The sequence below is a fragment of the Narcine bancroftii genome, chromosome 5 (assembly GCF_036971445.1).
Source record: "Narcine bancroftii isolate sNarBan1 chromosome 5, sNarBan1.hap1, whole genome shotgun sequence".
Taxonomy (NCBI): Eukaryota; Metazoa; Chordata; class Chondrichthyes; order Torpediniformes; family Narcinidae; genus Narcine; species Narcine bancroftii.
Genome location: NC_091473.1, coordinates 132,873,971 through 132,893,927, shown reverse-complemented (window position 1 = coordinate 132,893,927; position 19,957 = coordinate 132,873,971). Strand labels below are relative to the sequence as shown.

Here is a 19,957-nt window from a genome sequence, read left to right as displayed (position 1 = left end):
CATCTGATATACAGTTAAAAAGATGTTAAAAATTTATTTCCAATGGATTTCTAAGGATGGACCAGACCAGAACATACGTGTCAATGTAGCAGTCAGATTTGTAGCTGTAACAAGTAGAGTTAATATTAGAAAAGATACAAGCCAGCTTATCTTTGGATATGTGAACACGATGCACTAATTTGAACTGGATTAATGAATGTCGGGCACATATTGAAGATGTATTTACCAATTTAAAAATCTTGTCCCATAGATCCTCTGATAAGGGTCTTGGTGAAATCCAGAGTAGGCCCTTTGCAGTCGGAATCAGGGGAATATATAATGGGGAATAAGGAAATGGCAGACCAATTAAATTCTTACTTTAGTTCTGTTTTTACAAGAGAGGATACAAATAACCTCCCAAGGATGTTGGGAAACATAGAGACTAATGCAAGGGAGGAACTGAAAGAAATCAGTATCTCTAAGGACATGGTCTTGGGGAAATTGATGGGATTGAAGGCAGATAAATCCCAAGGTACATCCTAGGGTACTTAAGGAAGTGGCCATTCAGATAGCAGATGCTTTAAGAATTATTTTCCAGAACTCGATAGACTCAGGATCAGTACCCATGGATTGGAGGGTAGCTAATGTTACCACACTATTTAAAAAGGGGGGTAGAGAAAAAGCGGGGAATTATAGGCCGGTGAGCCTTACATCAGTAGTGGGCAAAATGATGGAATCCATTATTAAGGATGTAATAGCAGAGCATATGACTAGCAGAGAAGGGATCGGACGGAGTCAACATGGATTTACAAAAGGTAAATCGTGCTTGACAAATCTATTGGAATTCTTTGATATGGTGACAGGTAAAATAGATGGGGGAGAGCCAGTGGATGTGGTGTACCTGGACTTCCAAAAGCCCTTCGATAAGGTCCCGCATAAACAACTGGCTTCCAAAATCAAGGCTCATGGGATTGGGGGCAAAGTATTGATGTGGATTGAGAACTGGCTGGCAGGTAGAAGACAGAGAGTTGGGATAAATGGCTCGTTTTCTGAGTGGCAGGCGGTGACCAGTGGGGTGCCACAGGGATCTGTACTGGGACCCCAGCTGTTCACAATTTACATTAATGATCTGGATGAGGGGATTGGATGTAATATCTCCAAATTTGCAGATGACACTAAGCTAGGAGGGGTTGTGTGCACGGAAGAGGGGGTCAGGAAGCTCCAGTGTGATTTGGATAAATTGAGGGATTGGGCAGATACATGGCAAATGCACTACAATGTGGATAAATGTGAGGTTATCCACTTTGATAATACAAACCGGAGGGCAGATTACTATTTGAATGGCAATAGATTAAGAGACGGGGAAGTGCAGAGAGACCTAGGGGTACTTGTACACCAGTCTCTGAAGGCGAGCATGCAGGTACAGCAGGCAGTTAAAAAGGCAAATGGTATGTTGGCCTTCATATCAAGAGGGTTTGAGTATAGGAACAAGGATACCTTACTGCAGCTGTACAGGGCCTTGGTGAGACCCCACCTGGAGTATTGTGTGCAGTTTTGGTCACCTTATCTAAGGAAGAATGTTCTTGCAATGGAGGAAGTGCAGAGGCGATTCAGCAGGCTGATACCTGGAATGGCAGGAATGACTTATGAGGAAAGATTGCGCAAATTGGGATTGTACTTGCTGGAGTTTAGAAGATTGAGAGGGGATCTCATAGAGACCTATAAAATTCTGGCAGGACTGGACAGAATGGATGCAGATGGGATGTTTCCAGTGATGGGAATATCCAGAACCCGGGGCCATGGTTTGAGGATAATAGGCAAACCATTTAGGACCGAGATGAGGAGGAATTTCTTGACCCAGAGGGTGGTGAATCTGTGGAATTTATTGCCACAGAGGGCAGTAGAGGCAGGTTCATTGAATATATTTAAGAGGGAATTAGATCTATTTCCTCAGTATAAGGGTATTAAAGGTTACGGAGAGAAGGCGGGGACGGGGTACTGAACTTTAAGATCAGCCATGATCTCGTTGAATGGCGGAGCAGGCTCGAAGGGTCGAATGACCTACTCCTGCTCCTATCTTCTATGTTTCTATGTTTTTAAATTCCCAGGCCTTTTTCATCTTATCATGAAGTACTGGACATAATTTCAATGATGATCTATCAAATATAATTCCAGTTCATCCTTTCTGAGAAGGATTCAATTAAAAAAATATTATCAACTAGATCCAGAGGATATATAAATGGAAAGTCCGGTAATATGGAATTTAAGAAATTTCTAATCTGTAAATATCTTTAAAAAATGAATATTTGGTAAGTCATATTTACTTGTCAGCTGTTCAAAAGACATTAAACAACAATCCTTAAATAAATTTGCAAAATCTTTGATTTTCCAATATAGTGAAGGATTGATCAACTATTGATGGTCGGAAAAAAATTATGTAAGATATCACTAGATAAAACAAAGATTTTTAAATGTAAAAAAATTCCTAAATTGGAAACACATTCGCAATATAATGTTTGATTAGTTATATCCTTATTGATCTTGTAAAAATGAAATGGAAGAGAGGTACCCAATAAAGAGGTCACTGAATATTATTATATAGATTTCAATTTTAAATCTGTCCATAATGGACGATCCAATTTATCAGAAAAAAAATCCAAAAAGTTAGATAACAAATATTAACAGGCCCAGTAATAAAATCTAAAATTAGGTAGGACCATACCTCTGGTTTTTTTTTTCAAATTTTTGTAAATGAAATTTACTAATTCTAGAATTTTCATTCTTCCAAATAAAGTAAGAAACTTTTGAATTAATATTATATATAAAAAAAGACTTTGAGATGAAAACTGGAATTATTTGAAATAGATGTAAAAACTTAGGATATATTCTCATTTTAAATACACTATTACAACCTATTCTTTGGCTTGGCTTCGCGGACGAAGATTTATGGAGGGGGTGATAATGATAAAGGAGACCATCTAGAAAAAAGACAATCACACACTTGAATACAGGAGAAAAATTGAGTTTATATAAATCTTTAAATCATTTAGTAATTTTAACCCCAAAGTATGTGAAATTATCTCTGACAATCTTTAATGGAACTTGAGTGTAGATAGGGACCTGTACATTAATGAGAAAAGTTTTATAAAGGTTTAATTTATCCAGAGAAAGAGCTGAATTGAGAAACACAGATAACATAGCTGGGGTAGATCTTTTCAGATCTGAAATATAAACTAATAGGCCATCTGCATTCAAAGAAACCTTACGAGTTACACCGTTTCTGACAATCCCTTGAACCTCATGAGTATCTTGAAGGGCTATTGCCAGAGGTTCTAAAGCTAGAGGGGCTAAGGGACAACAACGTCTAGTTGGCATTTTCATACTGCATCATTCTTGTGGAACAAAATTGGACACTGGAAGGTATATGGACTTAAAGGTGTGTGAAGTAAAAAGTTTTAATGTTCTGTTGCCCTTGGCAGAGGTTTACATTCTACTGAGTGCCCTTTAGTTCAACATTATTTGTGTGCCAAAATATTTTCTTATGTATTTGAGAAAGATGATCAAAGATTGATGTATCATTTATTCTTGCGATTTTAAATAAATTTAGCAGTTTCAAGTTTTGTGCTTTTCATTTTTTTCTACAAAACATCTGATTTTGAAAATCGAAGTTGGCATTTTTTTTTGGAGAGGTGCAAGTAGTCTGGCTCTGGCCCTGGGTACAGGACCATCAAAATCATGACTGCTAGGCTGGGAAATAGTTTATTTCTACAGGCTGTGAGATTAATGAACAATATCCTGTAGCCGAGCAGGTTGTGTTTATTATACCTTTATGTATGTAGGTGATTATTGTGCGATGTGCATTTTGTGAGAGGATGTGTATGCACCATGGTCCTGGATCGCTAATATGTCTGGTTGAATGTATAAAGTCAGATGATAATAAACTTGAATTTGAGAACATTGGTTTAAAATGAGTGGTGAAAGAAGTAAGTTTTACACAGAGAAGGTGGTGGGTGTATGGAACAAGCTGCCAGAGAACATGGCAAAAGGGGGCACTGAAAAGACATTTGGACAGGCACTTGGGCAGGAAAGGGAGAGTGAGAGTAAGAGCAAAAGTGAGAGGCTGAGAGGGAAGGTGAGAGACCAAATACAGGAAAATGGAACTAGCATAGATGGACAACTTGGTTAACGAGTCGTTTCAAAAGGGACTGGTCCCGTGCAGTATGCCTCGATAACTGCACGCATCAAAAAGCGACATACCAAAAAATCCAGAGATCTTTCTTCTAAGTAATATAAGAAGTAAAGAATTAGGCCTCAAACTAGATGAAGCGCAAAAAAGATTTATTATGGTAGCCTTAGCTGTAGCAAAACAAAATGTATAATGTTAACCTGGAAATCAGAAGAGAGCCTGAGAGCACAGCAATGGTACATGGAAATGAATAAATGTATTCCATTGGAAAAAAATAACATATAATTTAAAAAATAAAGTCACATTATTTGAACAAATTTGGGAACCGTACATGGAACACAACAGAGAGGGCCTACCGCAGACCTCCACCCCTTAAAAATGACAGAATGAGAAGAAGACGAAATGAACTGACCCAGTGTGTAAAAGTAGATGACACAATTTTCTTGTTTATTTTCATTGTGTGATGACATTGGTTAATGGGTTTATTGTATTGTATATTTTGAACGTTTAATGGGTTTGGAGGGGGGTGGGAAGGAGGGAGGGAAGGGAGGGGGGAAAAAGGGGAGAAAATGACACTGAGTATATTCAAGAGGAAATTGTTTGTGTGTATTTTGATTAATATGGTTCATAGTGTGAAAAAAAATTTTTTAATTAAAAAAAGAAAGTGGTTTCAAGGCTCTGCATTCAGCAGTTAATCCTGGCTAATAATGCAGGGTGGCACAGGAAGTGCTTATAATGCAGAGGAGCATTTCCAATTAAGGTGTTAATCTGAGGCCACAAGAAACATGTTTACATCCCATTGCATCAACTTTAGGGAAGATCAATATTACTGCTCGATCACAAACTCACCATCCCACTATAAACATATTGGGGCACAAACTATTTCTTTGCCACTTATGCCAGTTGAATGCAAAACATGGTAAAATTTGCTTCCAAAATTCTGTTCCATTCACTCCAATAGAATCAAATTTCAGAAGTGAAGTCCATTGTGGAGCTGTACAAATACAAAATATATTGGGCCTTTAGCACAATTGGCCAATGCATTTTATCTACCTTTTGATGGACTTTGTTGTAAAATTTTAAATTTAGACATACATCATGGTTACAGGCCCTTTCAGCCCACGAGCTCATGCCATCCAATTGCACCCAATTAGCCTATAACCTCGGTACATTTTGAACAGTGGAAGAAAACCTGAAGATCTAGAGGAAACCCACAGGGAGAATGTACAAACTCCTTACAGAGAGCGCCGGATTCAAAGCATGATCTCCAGCATTGTAACAATGTTGTGCTGACCACTATGTTAACTGTGCCACCCCATGCATTGTCACATGTCCCAAATTAAATCTATAGCTTAATAGAGCCATAAAGTTATGCAGGTTGAAAATAGGCCCATCGGCCAAATTGCCAATCTGAGCCCTTGGGCAGAGAACACTTCAGAAGTACTTTATCACTGGTTGCTCGGAGACAGAGTGAGTTCACCAACATTTATGTCTGTATAAAATGCATGTCTTCTTGCCTGCAATTTTCCTGGGGTTTGTTCTGAGCATGTCCATGAAGTCAGATAGAAAGCGTACATCATCCCAGATTACGCCCAGCTTACGAATCTCAGGCTTCTCAAACAGCAGTTCCTGTGCATCTGCGTATACTCGTGCAAGTCTGGAAAGAAGTCCAGAAGAACACAACTAGGTTAGCTTTTCCACGCAAAATCCAGTCGGCGCTAAACAATGAAGTTCTATCTTTTAGCAACATCAAGCAGAAATATGAATAACACCAAAGTCTACTCAGAGTGAGCCAATGTTAGCAAAGTGAGTTTACTGATCAAACTGTTCAAGCTCCTTAAAATATTGAGATTTGGATATTTATTTTCTAACAATATAGAAGGACACCATTTAACTCGTTCAGTCTTTGGCTTTCAGAACAATTCCATTAATCTTTTTAAAAAAAAAATTAAATTTAGACATAACAGGTCTTCTGGCCCACAAGGTCATGCCTGATACTTCAATTTCTTCAGGAGTTTGTTCGATCTCCCCATGTCTGGATGGGTTTTCCCCAGGGGCTCCAGTTACCTCCCACTCTTCAAAACGTACCGGAGGTTGTAGATCAATTGGGTAGCATGTTCTCGTGAGCCAGAAGGGCCTGTTACCGTGCTGGATGTCTATATTTAAATGTTAAAAGATTTAGTTAATTAACTTACAACGCTGCATGCTTTTGAAGTGTGAGAGGAAACTGGAACCCCCAGAGGAAACCACACAGACACGGGGAGAACATACAAACTCCTTACTGTTACGAGCCCAGAGGACCCCAAAACCCAGCAGCAATAAATATTCACTAAGACAAATGTTTACTTACCAAAAGTTGCTTTTAATTATCTTTAAATGTGAAAACAGAATCACACTTTAACTTAACTTAACCCCCTTCTAATTCTAAGCGCATGTGTATGTAATGTGTGTGTAAGTTCAGAAAAGTTCTTTGATTCACAGTCCAATTCTCATTCTTCCAAGTTCACTGGTTGGAGACAATTCTTACCCTGTGCATAGAATTTAACATTTATGAAGTTCACCAGACTTTGGTGCTTGAAAGGTAAATGGTTACCGCTCATGAAGGTTCTTGTCGGTTTTCAGAGAGAAATTTGTTGTTCGCTGGACAAACAACTGATTCCTTTGAATCAGCCACTTCAGTGTCTTGTCGAAGGAACTTGGCCCATCAGAGTTTTCCAGATGATAACCTCTTTCTTTCAGGTCACCACAGACTTCCTTTTTGTTTCCCTTATTTCAAGTGAAACATTAAGCAGCCAGTCCTCTCCTCTTGTATGAACCACAAGGGCTTTGACCAGGCTGAACTAAGCATGCACAACCAGTCTTCAAAATGGGGTTTTCCACAAGCTTGCCAGCTTGTCCTGTTCTAGTCCCAGATGTTGGTGCTGACTGTAAAACTGGAAAACTGATCTCTCTCTCTCTCTCTCTCTCTCTCTTTTTCTACACACAGAGAAAAGCCTGATTGACTCCCTCTCTGCTTGCAAAATATCACATGACCCTCTTAGAACACCAAACAGCACTCCCAGACAGCCTGCGGCTCTGAACCTACTGCTCGGAGTTCTTTCATCTGTTGCTTTTCAAAACAACAATCCATTGGTGAAGTCTCTTGGCACTCTCCAAAGCTTTTTCAAAGACTCTTGGAGTCAACCTGTCTGGCTTGAGCAGAGCTCCAGTATTTTAAATAAGATCTGTTTTGAAATGTTTGTATGTGACCTACATTAAAAAAACACCTGCCCCAATTTATCTCCCAAAATTATTTCTATAATCTGTCCCATTACTGACAGCTCTGATTCGAACATGGGCCACTGGCACTGTAATAGCATTGTGTTAACTCCACTGCTCTCTTCTCTCACTTTCTTTTCCCTAATCCACTCCTTCTCTTTAACTCCCCCACTCCCTCCCTCCCACCAATTCTACTACCATGCTCTTACATCAAGGGTCACTTACAACAACCAAACCAACCATGACCCTCGGATGAGGGAGGAAACAGCAGCATCACAGAGAAAAATGACCAACTCAACCACACAGGATCACGTACCACTCTGTGGCAGAATGATCATCATTTTTTGTAAACCTTTTTAATGATGCAGCCCGGTACTAGACCCTTCCAGCCCATGAAATCCATGACACGCAATTAACTTTGTACAGGTTGGCCCACCCCTGATAGTGTAACTTCCCCCCACTCAGATTCCTAATAAAGGTGGTACCACCCGATACCCCTCTCTCAGTACTGCCTTGGAATCGGGCCAAGAGCATGTAAGATATGCCTGTAAATTTATAGCCTATCAACTTCTGATGTCAGATCTAATTGATAGCGCTAAAATTTAATGGCTATACCATGGTCAAGGAAAATTTGAGTGGAGAAACTGGACACTGATCCTAAGGATCTAGAGGCCTTCCTAAAATTCAACCAGTGGCTGCACTGCCTGAACGCCTTTATAAGGCGACACAACATTCGGGAAGAAGTCGATAAGAGAGACTTGCTGTTTGCACAATCGGCCGCCGCATATTCCAGAACGATTAGAGACTGTGAGATTTACTCAGTCACTATGGGGCTCCTGCAAAAGCAGTACCTGGCCCTGAAGAACATGATCCTTGCTGATACTTCCTGGGCAGCTGTCGACAAGCATCTGGTGAGTCCATTGACAAATACATTCAGCCCTTGCAGAAAGTGGGACGAGCTTACGGCTGCAATGATGTTACGGCACCCATCTACCAGGAGGAGCTGATCAGGGATGCCTTTGTGGCCGGTCTCTGGTCTGATCATATCAGACAAAGGATCCTAGAGTAGGCTTATTGGACAATGCAGGACATGGTCGATCTTGCCAAGGCACCAGAGACAGCCCAACAGAACACGGAGGCTTACCCCTCCAGCAACACAGCTGCCACATTGGGAGCACAGGCATCTCCAACTTGGGATACGGGGTCACAAACAGCAGCCGCTATCGCTGAGCACCCAAAGTGCTAATACTGCAGCCAGACAAAGCACCTGCAGAAGAACTGCCCTGCCAGAAGCGCGACCTGCTCCAGCTGCAGAAGAAAAGGACACTACGCAAGGGTATGTAGGTCCAGACCTTCCCTTGCAGCACCACATGCAGGAAATAGCTGTCACCATCTTGGACCATATCATTTCTGGCTTCATTTCCGAATGCAGAGAACAGCACCGTGGGAACCTGGGCGTGACAGCTGGGGTTGATGCCACTTCTGGCTTCAATTCCAACAGCGACTGCATGCAAACCATGGGTGCAGCCATCGTTGGGGCAGATATCTTGGAGATCACCGACACACAAATACAGTAGCAACGAGTCAGACAATGAACTGTCACTGCCATCCATCGTTCTGGACCAGAGAAGCCCACATCAATTAACAAGGTCCACCATGGACATCGAGATAAATGGCCACATTACAACTGCTTGTTTGAAATGGGAAGCACCGAAAGTTTTATACACGCAGGCACGGTATAGCAATGGTCCTTCACAGTGACCTCAGTCCAGTGTAAAATCTCGGTGGCCTCCAAATTCCATTCGACCAAAATCTGAGGGAGCTGCACAGTAACATTAACCATGGTTGGCACCAAGTACAAGAATTTTAAATTGCTCGTAATGCCACAACTCTGCACTGGTCATACTGGGGCTGGACTTCCATGCCAAATGAAAAATGTTCTGATGACATATGATGGGCCCCACCCCTCCTTCACTGTCTGTAATAACCAACTTTTAAACCCACCCGCCTGTCTGCCCGAACACAGCCAATTAGTGACATCAACACTGCTCATGACCTGTTCAAAAATCTTACTCCCGACTGTAAGCTTGTGGAAACTAAGAGCAGTTGATACAGTCACCATTGGCACCAGTTGCTCCATCCCAACCCCAACCCACACCCTCACCACCACCCCCCCCCCACTGATCCAGCCCCAACTGATTCTGTTCAGCCATCTGAATCACTGCCCAGGAACCTACAGCTACACCATAGATGGTCAGTTTGATGGACAAAACCACCAGACAGACTGTACCACTAAATAGATTCTGAATGGACTGACACTTCACCCCACTGGACTTTGTTTCAAAAGAAGGGATGAATGTGGTGGAGCACTGTAATGCATGCATTGCACGTGATTGGCCCACCCCAGATACTTTAACTCTTTCCCGTCAGGATTTCCAATAAAGGGGTTCCCGCCCAATCTCCTCCCAGTACTGCCTTGGAATTGGGCCAACAGCATGTAAAACATGCCTGTATAGTGATATTAATCTTGACTTCTGGTCTGTCGGGTCTAATTGATAGCGCCACACCTATAGGTTTTTGGAGGGCGGGAGGAAACCAGAGCACCTGGGTGGGGGAAACCCACGCAGGTCATGGGGAGAACATACAAAGGCCTTACAGTTAGCAGCAAATTTGAACCTGGGTCACTGACACTGTAATAACATTGCACCAACCACTTGGTTAACCACGCCTACATGCCATGGAATTAATAGCACCCCACAATGTCACAATCAGGGGCTAAGAGTTGAAAACAGGGATTGAGAATGTGAATGAAATGGATTGAAAGAAAGGACATTTTAAAATATCAACAACATTTACAGATAATTTGGTACAAGATGTTAAAATGTTCATTCTATCCGAGAACGAACTGTTGATTTTCCAGCCATTATTTGATCGGTGCACAGTCCCATGTTGTTAAATGCATCATTCCAACATTTCAGAGCCTCCAGAATTCAGTTCCTATCTTTTAGAGGGTTTGAAATGAATGTGGTAATTATTGTCCTTAAATTATACTTACATGGAATTTCTGTAGTTTGAAACCACTCCGGGAGATTCTCCATAGGTAGGGTATTGGAAGCAGGGGTTGTTCCGATTACAGAAAATGCCCTGTAACCATGGCAACGTTCCTGCAGAGGGCATCGCTTTATTGGGAAAATGGCCTAAACAAGGGGGAAAAATTATAAGTCATTTCAAAAGACTGTTGCCTCTGAGTTTATTTAATGACTCTTTCTGAGAAACTAGTTTAAATTCTCTTTTAAAAACAAAGCTCGTGTATCCAAAGAAAAGAGCCCTGTTTTTTTCTCTGCTTCTCACGATTGTACAAATACTTCAGTCACTCAAAGTGGTTTGGAATCAAGTCAACTATTCAGCTTCAGCAAAAGCACCGCAAAGTTGCTCCATGATGTAGCCCTATTGTTGTTGACTCTGTCCTTGAAATATGTACCACTTGGGGAAGGAGATTGATGAATTGGGGGAACTTATGGTGCACAGTTATAATGCAGACTAAAATCAGACAGGGACTCTGGCCAGCAACATTCCATTTAAAACATTTTACTGAGCATTTTACTGAGCATCTTCTCTTCGTATACTTGTTGGAGGCAATTTCAAGTCGAGGTGCACGTCAGTCATTCGGAGATAGCAAATTAAGGCCTCAAGGTACAAAATGCTTTGCTGTTACTCACATTCATGCTGCTGGTAGAGAGGATTCAACTTCCGCAGGCAAACTAGAACCAGGAAAAGAGAGAGAGGCCAGACAAGTTCCACCAGGGAGCGGAGCTGGTTAAAGATTGGAAATTGGCTGTCAGTTAAGAGTAGCATTGAAACCCAACAGATAAGTATTTGAAATGAAGCTTAGTAACTTATTTTGAATTTAATCCAATTTAGCCTTTATCAAATTTAGTCTGGAATTTTGAAATTTTGACATACAGCATGATAACAAGCCCTGTCGGCACACAAGTCCTACTGTCCTATCACGCCCAATTAGCCTGCCACCAGTAATGATAGTTAGTGATCATGGTTGCAATGCAACTAGCAATGCCTTACTGTTTGATTAGACTTGGCTGCCAGCAGGGGACTTGCAGCCTCATGCCATGCCTCATGGTGCTGTTTACATCAACTTTAAAGTAAAGAACCTTTTCCTTCATCCATGTGTTGTCTGAGAACTCACACATATGAATACAAGATGAAACATGGTGTCAGAAGTGGGATGAAGGAAATTAGAAGGAAATACATTAGAAGGTCAAATCTAAAGTCAGCAACTAATCAGTGAAGAGAAACTTACACAGTAAAAAATGGAAGGATTACATCCACCAGTGAAACTTCAGCTGACAGATAATGTGGCCAAAAATTGGAACAGATTCAAACAACTTCTTGGATTGTATTTAGTGGCAGTCAAAGCTAACAAGAAAAGTGATAAAGTGAAAGCATCAGTTTCCTTACATGCCGTGGGTGATGAAGCCCTGGATGTGTATAATAACTTCACATTTGCTGCTGAAGGAGACAAAATGAAACTGGAAACAAAATAATGGAACAGTTTGAGACATAGTGCATACCTAAACATAATGCGATGTTTGAGAGGCACGATTTTTTGCATGTGTACAGAAAATGGAAGAAAGTATTGATCAGTATGCGACTAAATTGAGAAACAGAAGAAAAATGTGTGAATTTAGTGGAATGACCAACTCGCAGATAAAAGAAAGTAAATTCTAGACCTGGAGAAAGCCATAGCACTCTGTAGGGATAAAGAAACTGTAAAATTGCAGGCAAAAGAGCTGCTCAGTGAAACTAGCTGCAACGTGGATGCAATGAGCAAGAACGGACATATACCATTTAACAGAAAGAGTGCCAGAAGGGGAAGAGAGACATGGCCAGCAAACACAAGTGAAAGGGACAATCAAAAGCTATGTCGTTGATGCAGTACACAACCCCTACCAAAAAAGTGTCCAGCATATGGTAAAACATGCTATATGTGCAACAAAAGCACCCATTATGCCCGTTGCTGTAGGAACCAAGTGCAACAAAGCAAGGTTCATGCAGTAAATGAAAGGGCGATAGAGGAATTCTATGTAGATGTTGTGACTGAAAACAAGAAAGAAAACAGAGACTGGATGTTAAAATTAAAAGTGAATGACATATACATTTCAGTTAAATTGGATACTGGAGCACAAATTAATGTAATATCAGAGACTGGTTTTAAGAAGATTAGACCCAGGTCAAAGATGTATGGAACAAAAGAGAAGGTGACAGGAATTCAGGTACCGATATACCAGTGCAAGGAGAATGCTTGGTCAAAGTGAAACACAAGGACAAAGAGCATATGGTAGCATTCATCATGGCACCAAAGGATGTACAGGCCATACTAGGTTTAACAGTCTGTGAGAAAATGAACCTGGTAAAAAGAGTCCTCATTGTGGAAAGCAAAGGAGAAACAGTCATTGATGAGCTTATGAAGGAGTACAATGTCCTATTTCAGGGACTAAACTGCCTTCCAGGAGAACACACGATCAGAGTTGATAAACATGTTCCACCGATAATACATCCATGCAGAAAAGTTCCATTTGCACTTCAAAAGCAACTAAAGGCAGAGTTGGGCAGGATAGAAAGCCTGAACATCCCATTCAGAAGATAAATGAGCCAACGGAGTGGGTGAGTTCATTCATTGTTGTGGACAAAAAGAACAGAAAGTTTAGAATTTTCCTGGATCTAAGAGATCTAAACAGAGGAACAAAGAGAGAATACTTTAAGTTTCATGTCACAATTGGCAAATGCAAAGTATTTCAGCAAGTTAGATGCATCATCAGGATTTTGGAAGTTAAAATTGAATGAAGGAAGTTCAAGACTGCACGTTCAATAATCCATTTGGCAGATACAGATTCCTAAGGTGACCATTCAGAATTGCTTCAACTCCTGAAGTGTATCACAAAAACTATCCATATGGTTTATGAGCACCTGGACGGAGTTGATATCTCAATGGATGACATCATAGTATGGGGAAACCACAAGAAAGGAGCATGATGAGAGACTAAGGACAGTGTCGGAAGCAACAAGGAAAGCAAACCTGAAGCTGAATAGAGAGAAATGCCAGCTTAGGGTGACAGAACTAACATTTGTAGGAGATATTATTGGCAGTGAGGGCATCAGACCAGATCCCTGAAAGGTGTCTGCCATTGGGAACATGCCCAGGCCACGATGCAAAAAGGACATACAGAGGTTTAATGGAATGGTCAACTATGTGGGTAAATTCATATCTAACCTCTCAGAAAAGATGGCTCCAGTGAGAAGACTAAAAGAAAAGAACATCGAATGGGAGTGGAATCATGAACATGAAAAGTCATGGAGGGAACTAAAGAAACTGCTCACAGAGGAACCAGTTCTGAGATTTTACGACCCAGCGAGACCCATCAAGATATCATCAGACGCATCACATAGTGGGCTCGGTGCAGTTCATTGGCAAAAATATGGTGACTGGCAACCCATTGCATATGCATCACGCTCAATGACAAACGTGGAGATTCGATGCATTCAAATTGAAAAGGAGCTGCTCAGCATCACATACGCCTGTGAACCCTTTCATCAGTTTGTGTCAGGAAAAGCAATCAGTGTAGAGACTGACAATAAGCCCTTGATTGCATTGTTCCAAAGCCATTTAATGAATGTCCACCTAGAATACAAAGAATGATGATTAGGCTGCAATGCTATACACTGAATGTGGCGTACATTCCGGGTAAGCTAATGTACACAGCAGATACGTGGTATAGAGCTGTTGACACGAGAGAGCCCATAAACACCAAAATGGATGAAGACGTGAATATCTTCGTGGACATGATCACAAGTGCACTGCCCATATCAGATGCAAAAATGGAGCTCATAAAGTCAGAAACAAACAAAGATGAAACACTGAGACAACTGAGAAAAAATATCTTGGATGGATGGCCCAACATGAAGCAGGACTTCTCACCTGACGTTTCAGAGTACTGGAACTGCAGGGTGGAACTATCAGAGGTTGAAGACATCATCTACAAAGGAAGCAAAATCTTTATCCCAAAGAGTCTGAGAAAAGAGATGCTAAAAAGGATCCATGGAGGACATATCAGAATTGAAAAGTGTAAGAAAAGAACACGAGAGGTGATGTACTGGTCAAGAATCAAAAATGATATAACAAATGAAGTGTCAAACTGTACAATGTGCCAGAAATATCAAGCAAGCCATCCTGCAGACCACTAAAGTCACATCCAGCACCATATTGTCATTACCAGAAGGTAGGTGAGGACCTATCTGAATGTCAAGGGAAGGACTATCTGGTCGTCACAGACTATTACTCCCTGTATCCAGAGGTATGTAAACTGAACACCACCACTTCAGATGCTGTAATAACTGATATGAAAGCCATATTCTCCAGACATGGTGTGGCAAGCGAGATCTTCACAGACAATGGACCCCAGTTTTGCAACCGAAAGTTCCGACAGTTTACCAATGAAAGTGTAAGTTCATGATATTACTCTAAGTTAAGTTGCAGAGTTATAGAAAGAAAACATGTTAGTTAAAAGTCAGCTACTTTTGCTTTAAGAAAGGGAGATGTAATGAGAGTGATCATGGTTGCATGGCCACTAGCAATGCCTTACTGTTTGATTAGACTTGGCTGCCAGCAGGGAGCTGACACACAGTATGCAGAATCTGCAATGGAGACTTGCAGCCTCATGGCCTGCCTCATGGTGCTGTTTACAACAACTTTAAAGTAAAGATCTTTTACCCTCATCCACAAGAGCTCACAAGATGAAACACAATCCTTGTAGGTTTTGAAGGGTGGGTGGAAACTGGAGGACCTGGAGAAAACCCATGCAGACGCAGGGAGAAAATGCAAACTCCTTACAGACGTTAGATCGGAACCCCAGTCGCTGGCGCTGTAACAGCATGGCACAAACCGCTACACAAACCGAATTGCCTTTTCATTCTCCAGTTTTTTTTTCCACAGCTGGGGCAGTAATGATCATATCAATAACATTTACGCCATCGTTATCCTACTGTCTGCCACTGATGTGTACTTACGCCAGTGTGCAGAATGATTGCATTAGAAATGGATCAGGCACAATTCCTGTTGGGATGATCTCAGAATACCTCCCAAATATTGGAACAGAATCACAACCGTAAAACATTTCACTGTACAAGTTAGCTATGAAGGTGTATTTCAGAACTGATAAGGGATTGTTCATAATTACTGGGAGCTGCATCCAATGTAATTAGAAGGATAACCCCATCAAATATGATTAATATAACAACTAGAAGATAGAAATTTAAAACTTTGCTGTTCAATGACAATATCTGTGTAATGGATCAGGAATCAATTCTGCTCCTCAGCTCAATAGGCATAAAGTAAGGTCTTACAATGCTGGATACATTTTAATGGAGAGATCTAGCACGGTGGCAGGCTCTCCCGGCTCACAAGCCTGAGGTGCCTAATTATCACCATGTGACCCAATAGCCTACAAACCCTGTGCGTCTCTGGAACGTGGGAGGAAACCAGGGCCCCTGGAGATTTCCAAAGCAAACACAGGGAGAAAGTACGAACTCCGTACGGACAGCACCAAATTCTAACCCAGGCTTGCTGACGCTGTAATAGTTTCGTGATAACTTCTACTCTAACCGTGCTACCCCAAAAAGCATTTTTCTTTCCAAGTTCAAGCCATTTGAATTTAATAATAGATAGGTCATTGGAGCAGCCACTAAATCAATAGTTGGTGTGTTCCTTTTCTCTTCATTTTCCCTCAAGCCTTTGATACTGTTATTCAATTGCACCTATGCCTCAATTAATGGCAAGAACATGTTAACAATTTTTTTAAACTTAGACATATAGCTGGTAGCAGGCCTTCCCAGCCCACCAGCCTATGCCCCATTTAATCTTCAACCCCTGTACACTTTTGAAGGGTGGGAGAAAATCGGAGCGCCCAGAGGAAGCCTATGCAGACACAGAGAGAACGTGCAAACTCCTTAGAGTCAGCGATAGATTTTAAACCAGACTGCTGGTGTAGTAATAGCATTGCGCTGTAAAATTGTTGCGCTAACCGCTACTCTAACCGTGATATGTTCATGAATTCTCTATTTGTTGATGACTTAAGTAAGGAGTTGTACCTCTCTTTTAAAACTCATTTAAAGATAGCTGTGACCTACACCATCCGTAACAAAACTGAGCCCATCACGTTGATTCAAGAAAGTAGATTGAACTAAACATCTCATTCCTTTGGTAGATGACAGCTCGAGAAGTACTGAGAGTAAAATCAATTAGGCTGAAAACACAGCAAACCAGGTCTGAGGGGAAAGTATTTCCTTTGGTTCTTGCAAGGTGCCCATCAACAGAACCTTGCAGTTCAGAATCAATTAAGCAAGGGAAGACAGCAGATTTCCCAGCCCTTGGGACCTTAATGAACTAGAGAAGTTTTTATGAGAATCTCGTAATTCATAGTTACCATTACTAACATTATTTTTCAGATGTTTTTTATGTCCCTGAACTTAAATTCGTCAGTGGGATTTGAAATTGGGATGCTGGATCTGCTGTCCAGGACCTCTGGTGAGAGGTTAAAAACTTAATCACTAAATCTTAAACACACGTTCAAACTCATCCAAATTAGAGTGGCACGATTGTTGTAGCAGTTAGCGCCAGCAATCAAACCAGGGTTTAAATCCTGTGCTGTCTATAAGGAGTTGGCACGTTCTCCCCATGTCTGCATGAGATGTGCCTTGGGGGCTCCGTTTCCTCCCACCGTACAAAACGTACCAGGGATGTAGGTTAATTTGGGCAGCCGAAATAGCCTGTCATCATGTTGTATGTCTAAATTAAATTAAATCAAATTAAGTAACTAGTTTACTGGGATATTGGTTGATTCTCTGTCTAAATTCCCAATTATGTTTTATCTTTTCTCTCTTTTGACCTTTATTTTATCTTGATCTTCGTTGAATTTGCTTTGGTTTGTTGAATGGTGTAAATATTTGCATTCAAAATCCTGGTTCCCTGAAGAAATGTATCTGTTTAAAAAAATGACAAATGGGAGATCTTTGTACTCTGACAGTGGATACCTTGGCAATGATAGTAGAGGAATGCCAAATTCTACCACTGGTGGCTGATGTCTGTCTCCAAAGAATGGAGTGGAGGCCCCATGTGCTGAAATTCCAGAATTAAACCCTCCTGTACACAAGCTGCCTTACCTATGTAGACATGAAATGAAGCCCATATCCACCGAGAGCACAAGGTATTGTGAAAAAAGATGAATTGACCTTGGTGAAAATCTGCTTGCGCAGCCCCTGAACATGTTTACATAGCATCTGATCCCATATTAATAGTCTCTCTGTCCTATTTCCTTTTTACTGTTCAGCAGTGTGGGAATGAATGCGAACGGTTAGCTGTGTTCACTCACTGACCTTTTGTCTCTTCCTGAGCGTCCAGTTCTTCCACAGCAGGAGAGAGATTTGATTGGAGGAATTCATTCTTCCGTCTCTCTCCCACTACAGCAATTTAGCATGTGTAATCCTAAAAGGTAAACAACAATGCCTTAACATGAGACAATTGAATTATTTTTAAAAACAGGAAGGAACAGCAATTCAGGAGACGATGATGTCTGAGTCAGAGTTCCGTAGCTTCTTCAAATAGCTCTATTTGGAAAGGCAGTGATTAGCTGAACCATCCAGGCCAGGATAGTCCCCCAATCTCTGGGTGGAGCTGATTTTAGAAACAATGTTATAATTTAAAAACAATGCCTGAGTAAAAGCAAGTATGCAGCAGTCTGATCGAAACACGTCAAGTGAAAGAGACAAGATGATATCTCAGGAGTGTACATTTCTCCCAAACTAAATTTAAATTTTAAATTAAATTTTTTAATTTAGACATACAGCACGGTAACAGGCCATTTTGGTCCAAGAGTCCATGCCGACCAATTTTTACACCCAATTAACCTACAGTCCTCCGGTATGTATTTTGAACAGTGGGAGGAAACCGGAGCCCTTGGGGAAAACCCACACGGACACGGGGAGAAAATACAAACTCCCTACAGACAGTGTGGGACTCAAACCACAGTCCCAGTCGCTGATGCTGTAAAGGCGTTGCACTAACCGCTACACCAACTGTGCCACAGGAGAGTGTCTTGGTTCTGATTAAGGGCATGCACTCGAAGCATTCAATCCCACTCTTTACACATCGACCTCCCTTCTGTTTCCAAAAAAAATGAGTTTCACACATTGCAGAAATAATAATTTGAAAATCTGGAATAAAAGGGTAAAATCAAATCCTGATCAATTTTCAATTTCCAGTGTGATCCAGTGCAGTTATGTGATCTTAAGCTTTACATGATCTTAAGTCTGAAGCCTTAGGAAATTTGCCAGGAGTCCTGTAGCCCTCAACAACTTCAACAAAATGCACCATTTAAAAATATCCTATCAGGGTGGATCACAGTGTGGGACAGGAATTGCTTCGATCTTGACAAGAAATTGGAGAGGGTTGTGAACAGACCATCATGCGTACACTCTCGCTGCCATTGAATCCATCTATTCTTTTTGCTGCCTTGAGAAAGCAGGCAACATATTAACAGACTCATCCCACCTCAGCCATACTCTTTTCACCCTCCTCCTGTTGTGAAGAAGATTCCTGAGTGTGAGATCACACACCACCGAATTCAAAGGCAGTTTCTTTCCCATAGTTTCTCCTGAATAAACGTCAAACTCATAAAATTATGTTACCATTGCTCTGTGCTAACTGATTTCTTCTTGTAATTCATGTGCTTTAATTGCTGTCCTATGTAGAGGATGTCCAGATGGGCTCTTTGGAAAAACAAACTTTCTTCCCGTGTCTTGGCATGTGACAATGAACCTAAACCTTTTATTTATTTATTTAGCGATACACCACTGTAAAAGGCCCTTTCAGCCCAAGATCCTGTGCTGCCCAATTAACCCATTGACTCTGTATGGATTTTAAAGGGTAAAGGAAATTGGAGCACGTGGAGGAAACCCACGCACTGGATTCAAACTCTGATTGCTGCCATCTTAATAGCATTGTACTAACTGCTACGCTAACTATGCCTTGATGACAATTACTCACTTGTATGGTTTGCAGGAAGGTGGTCATGGACTCTTATAGATAAATCCCTGACATCATCAGGAAAAAAAGGATAAACTTAGATGGGGAAATAATTAAGAACAGATATCCTTCTTCAGGCAAGCAAACTCAGTGCAATTATACCTTTTTATCAAAACTGAGCCCTTCCTTGAAGTATGATGTCCTCTCACAGGCAATGCTATCTGCAGAATGGCCTCTATTGTAAAGAATTATTGACATTCTTATGTAAAAGGTGCTGACTGTGTTTATGTAGTGTGACAGAATTTAGAAATGTTTTTGGGGTGATAAATTGGGGCAGGATTGTTAGTGTAGGTCACCTACAAACACTTTAAAACAGAAAAATTAAAATACTGGAGCTCTGCTAATGCTAGACATTTTAGGGCCTCAGAGCCTTTGCAAAA

At 41.1% G+C, this 19,957-nt stretch overlaps 1 protein-coding gene across 1 annotated transcript in view; it reads right to left on the bottom strand.

The window, feature by feature from the left end:
* abca4b (ATP-binding cassette, sub-family A (ABC1), member 4b) overlaps nt 1–18,072 on the bottom strand; it is a 177,857-nt gene extending 159,785 nt beyond the window's left edge. The window contains exons 1-4 of the mRNA XM_069939095.1: nt 17,870–18,072; nt 11,143–11,236; nt 10,479–10,620; nt 5,683–5,822 (exon numbers count right to left, since the gene is read on the bottom strand). Of these exons, the coding sequence (XP_069795196.1) occupies nt 5,683–5,822; nt 10,479–10,620; nt 11,143–11,236; nt 17,870–17,935 (442 nt within the window). The 5' untranslated portion in view covers nt 17,936–18,072. The remainder of the gene's footprint in view (nt 1–5,682; nt 5,823–10,478; nt 10,621–11,142; nt 11,237–17,869) is intronic.
* Between the last annotated feature and the right edge of the window lie 1,885 nt (nt 18,073–19,957).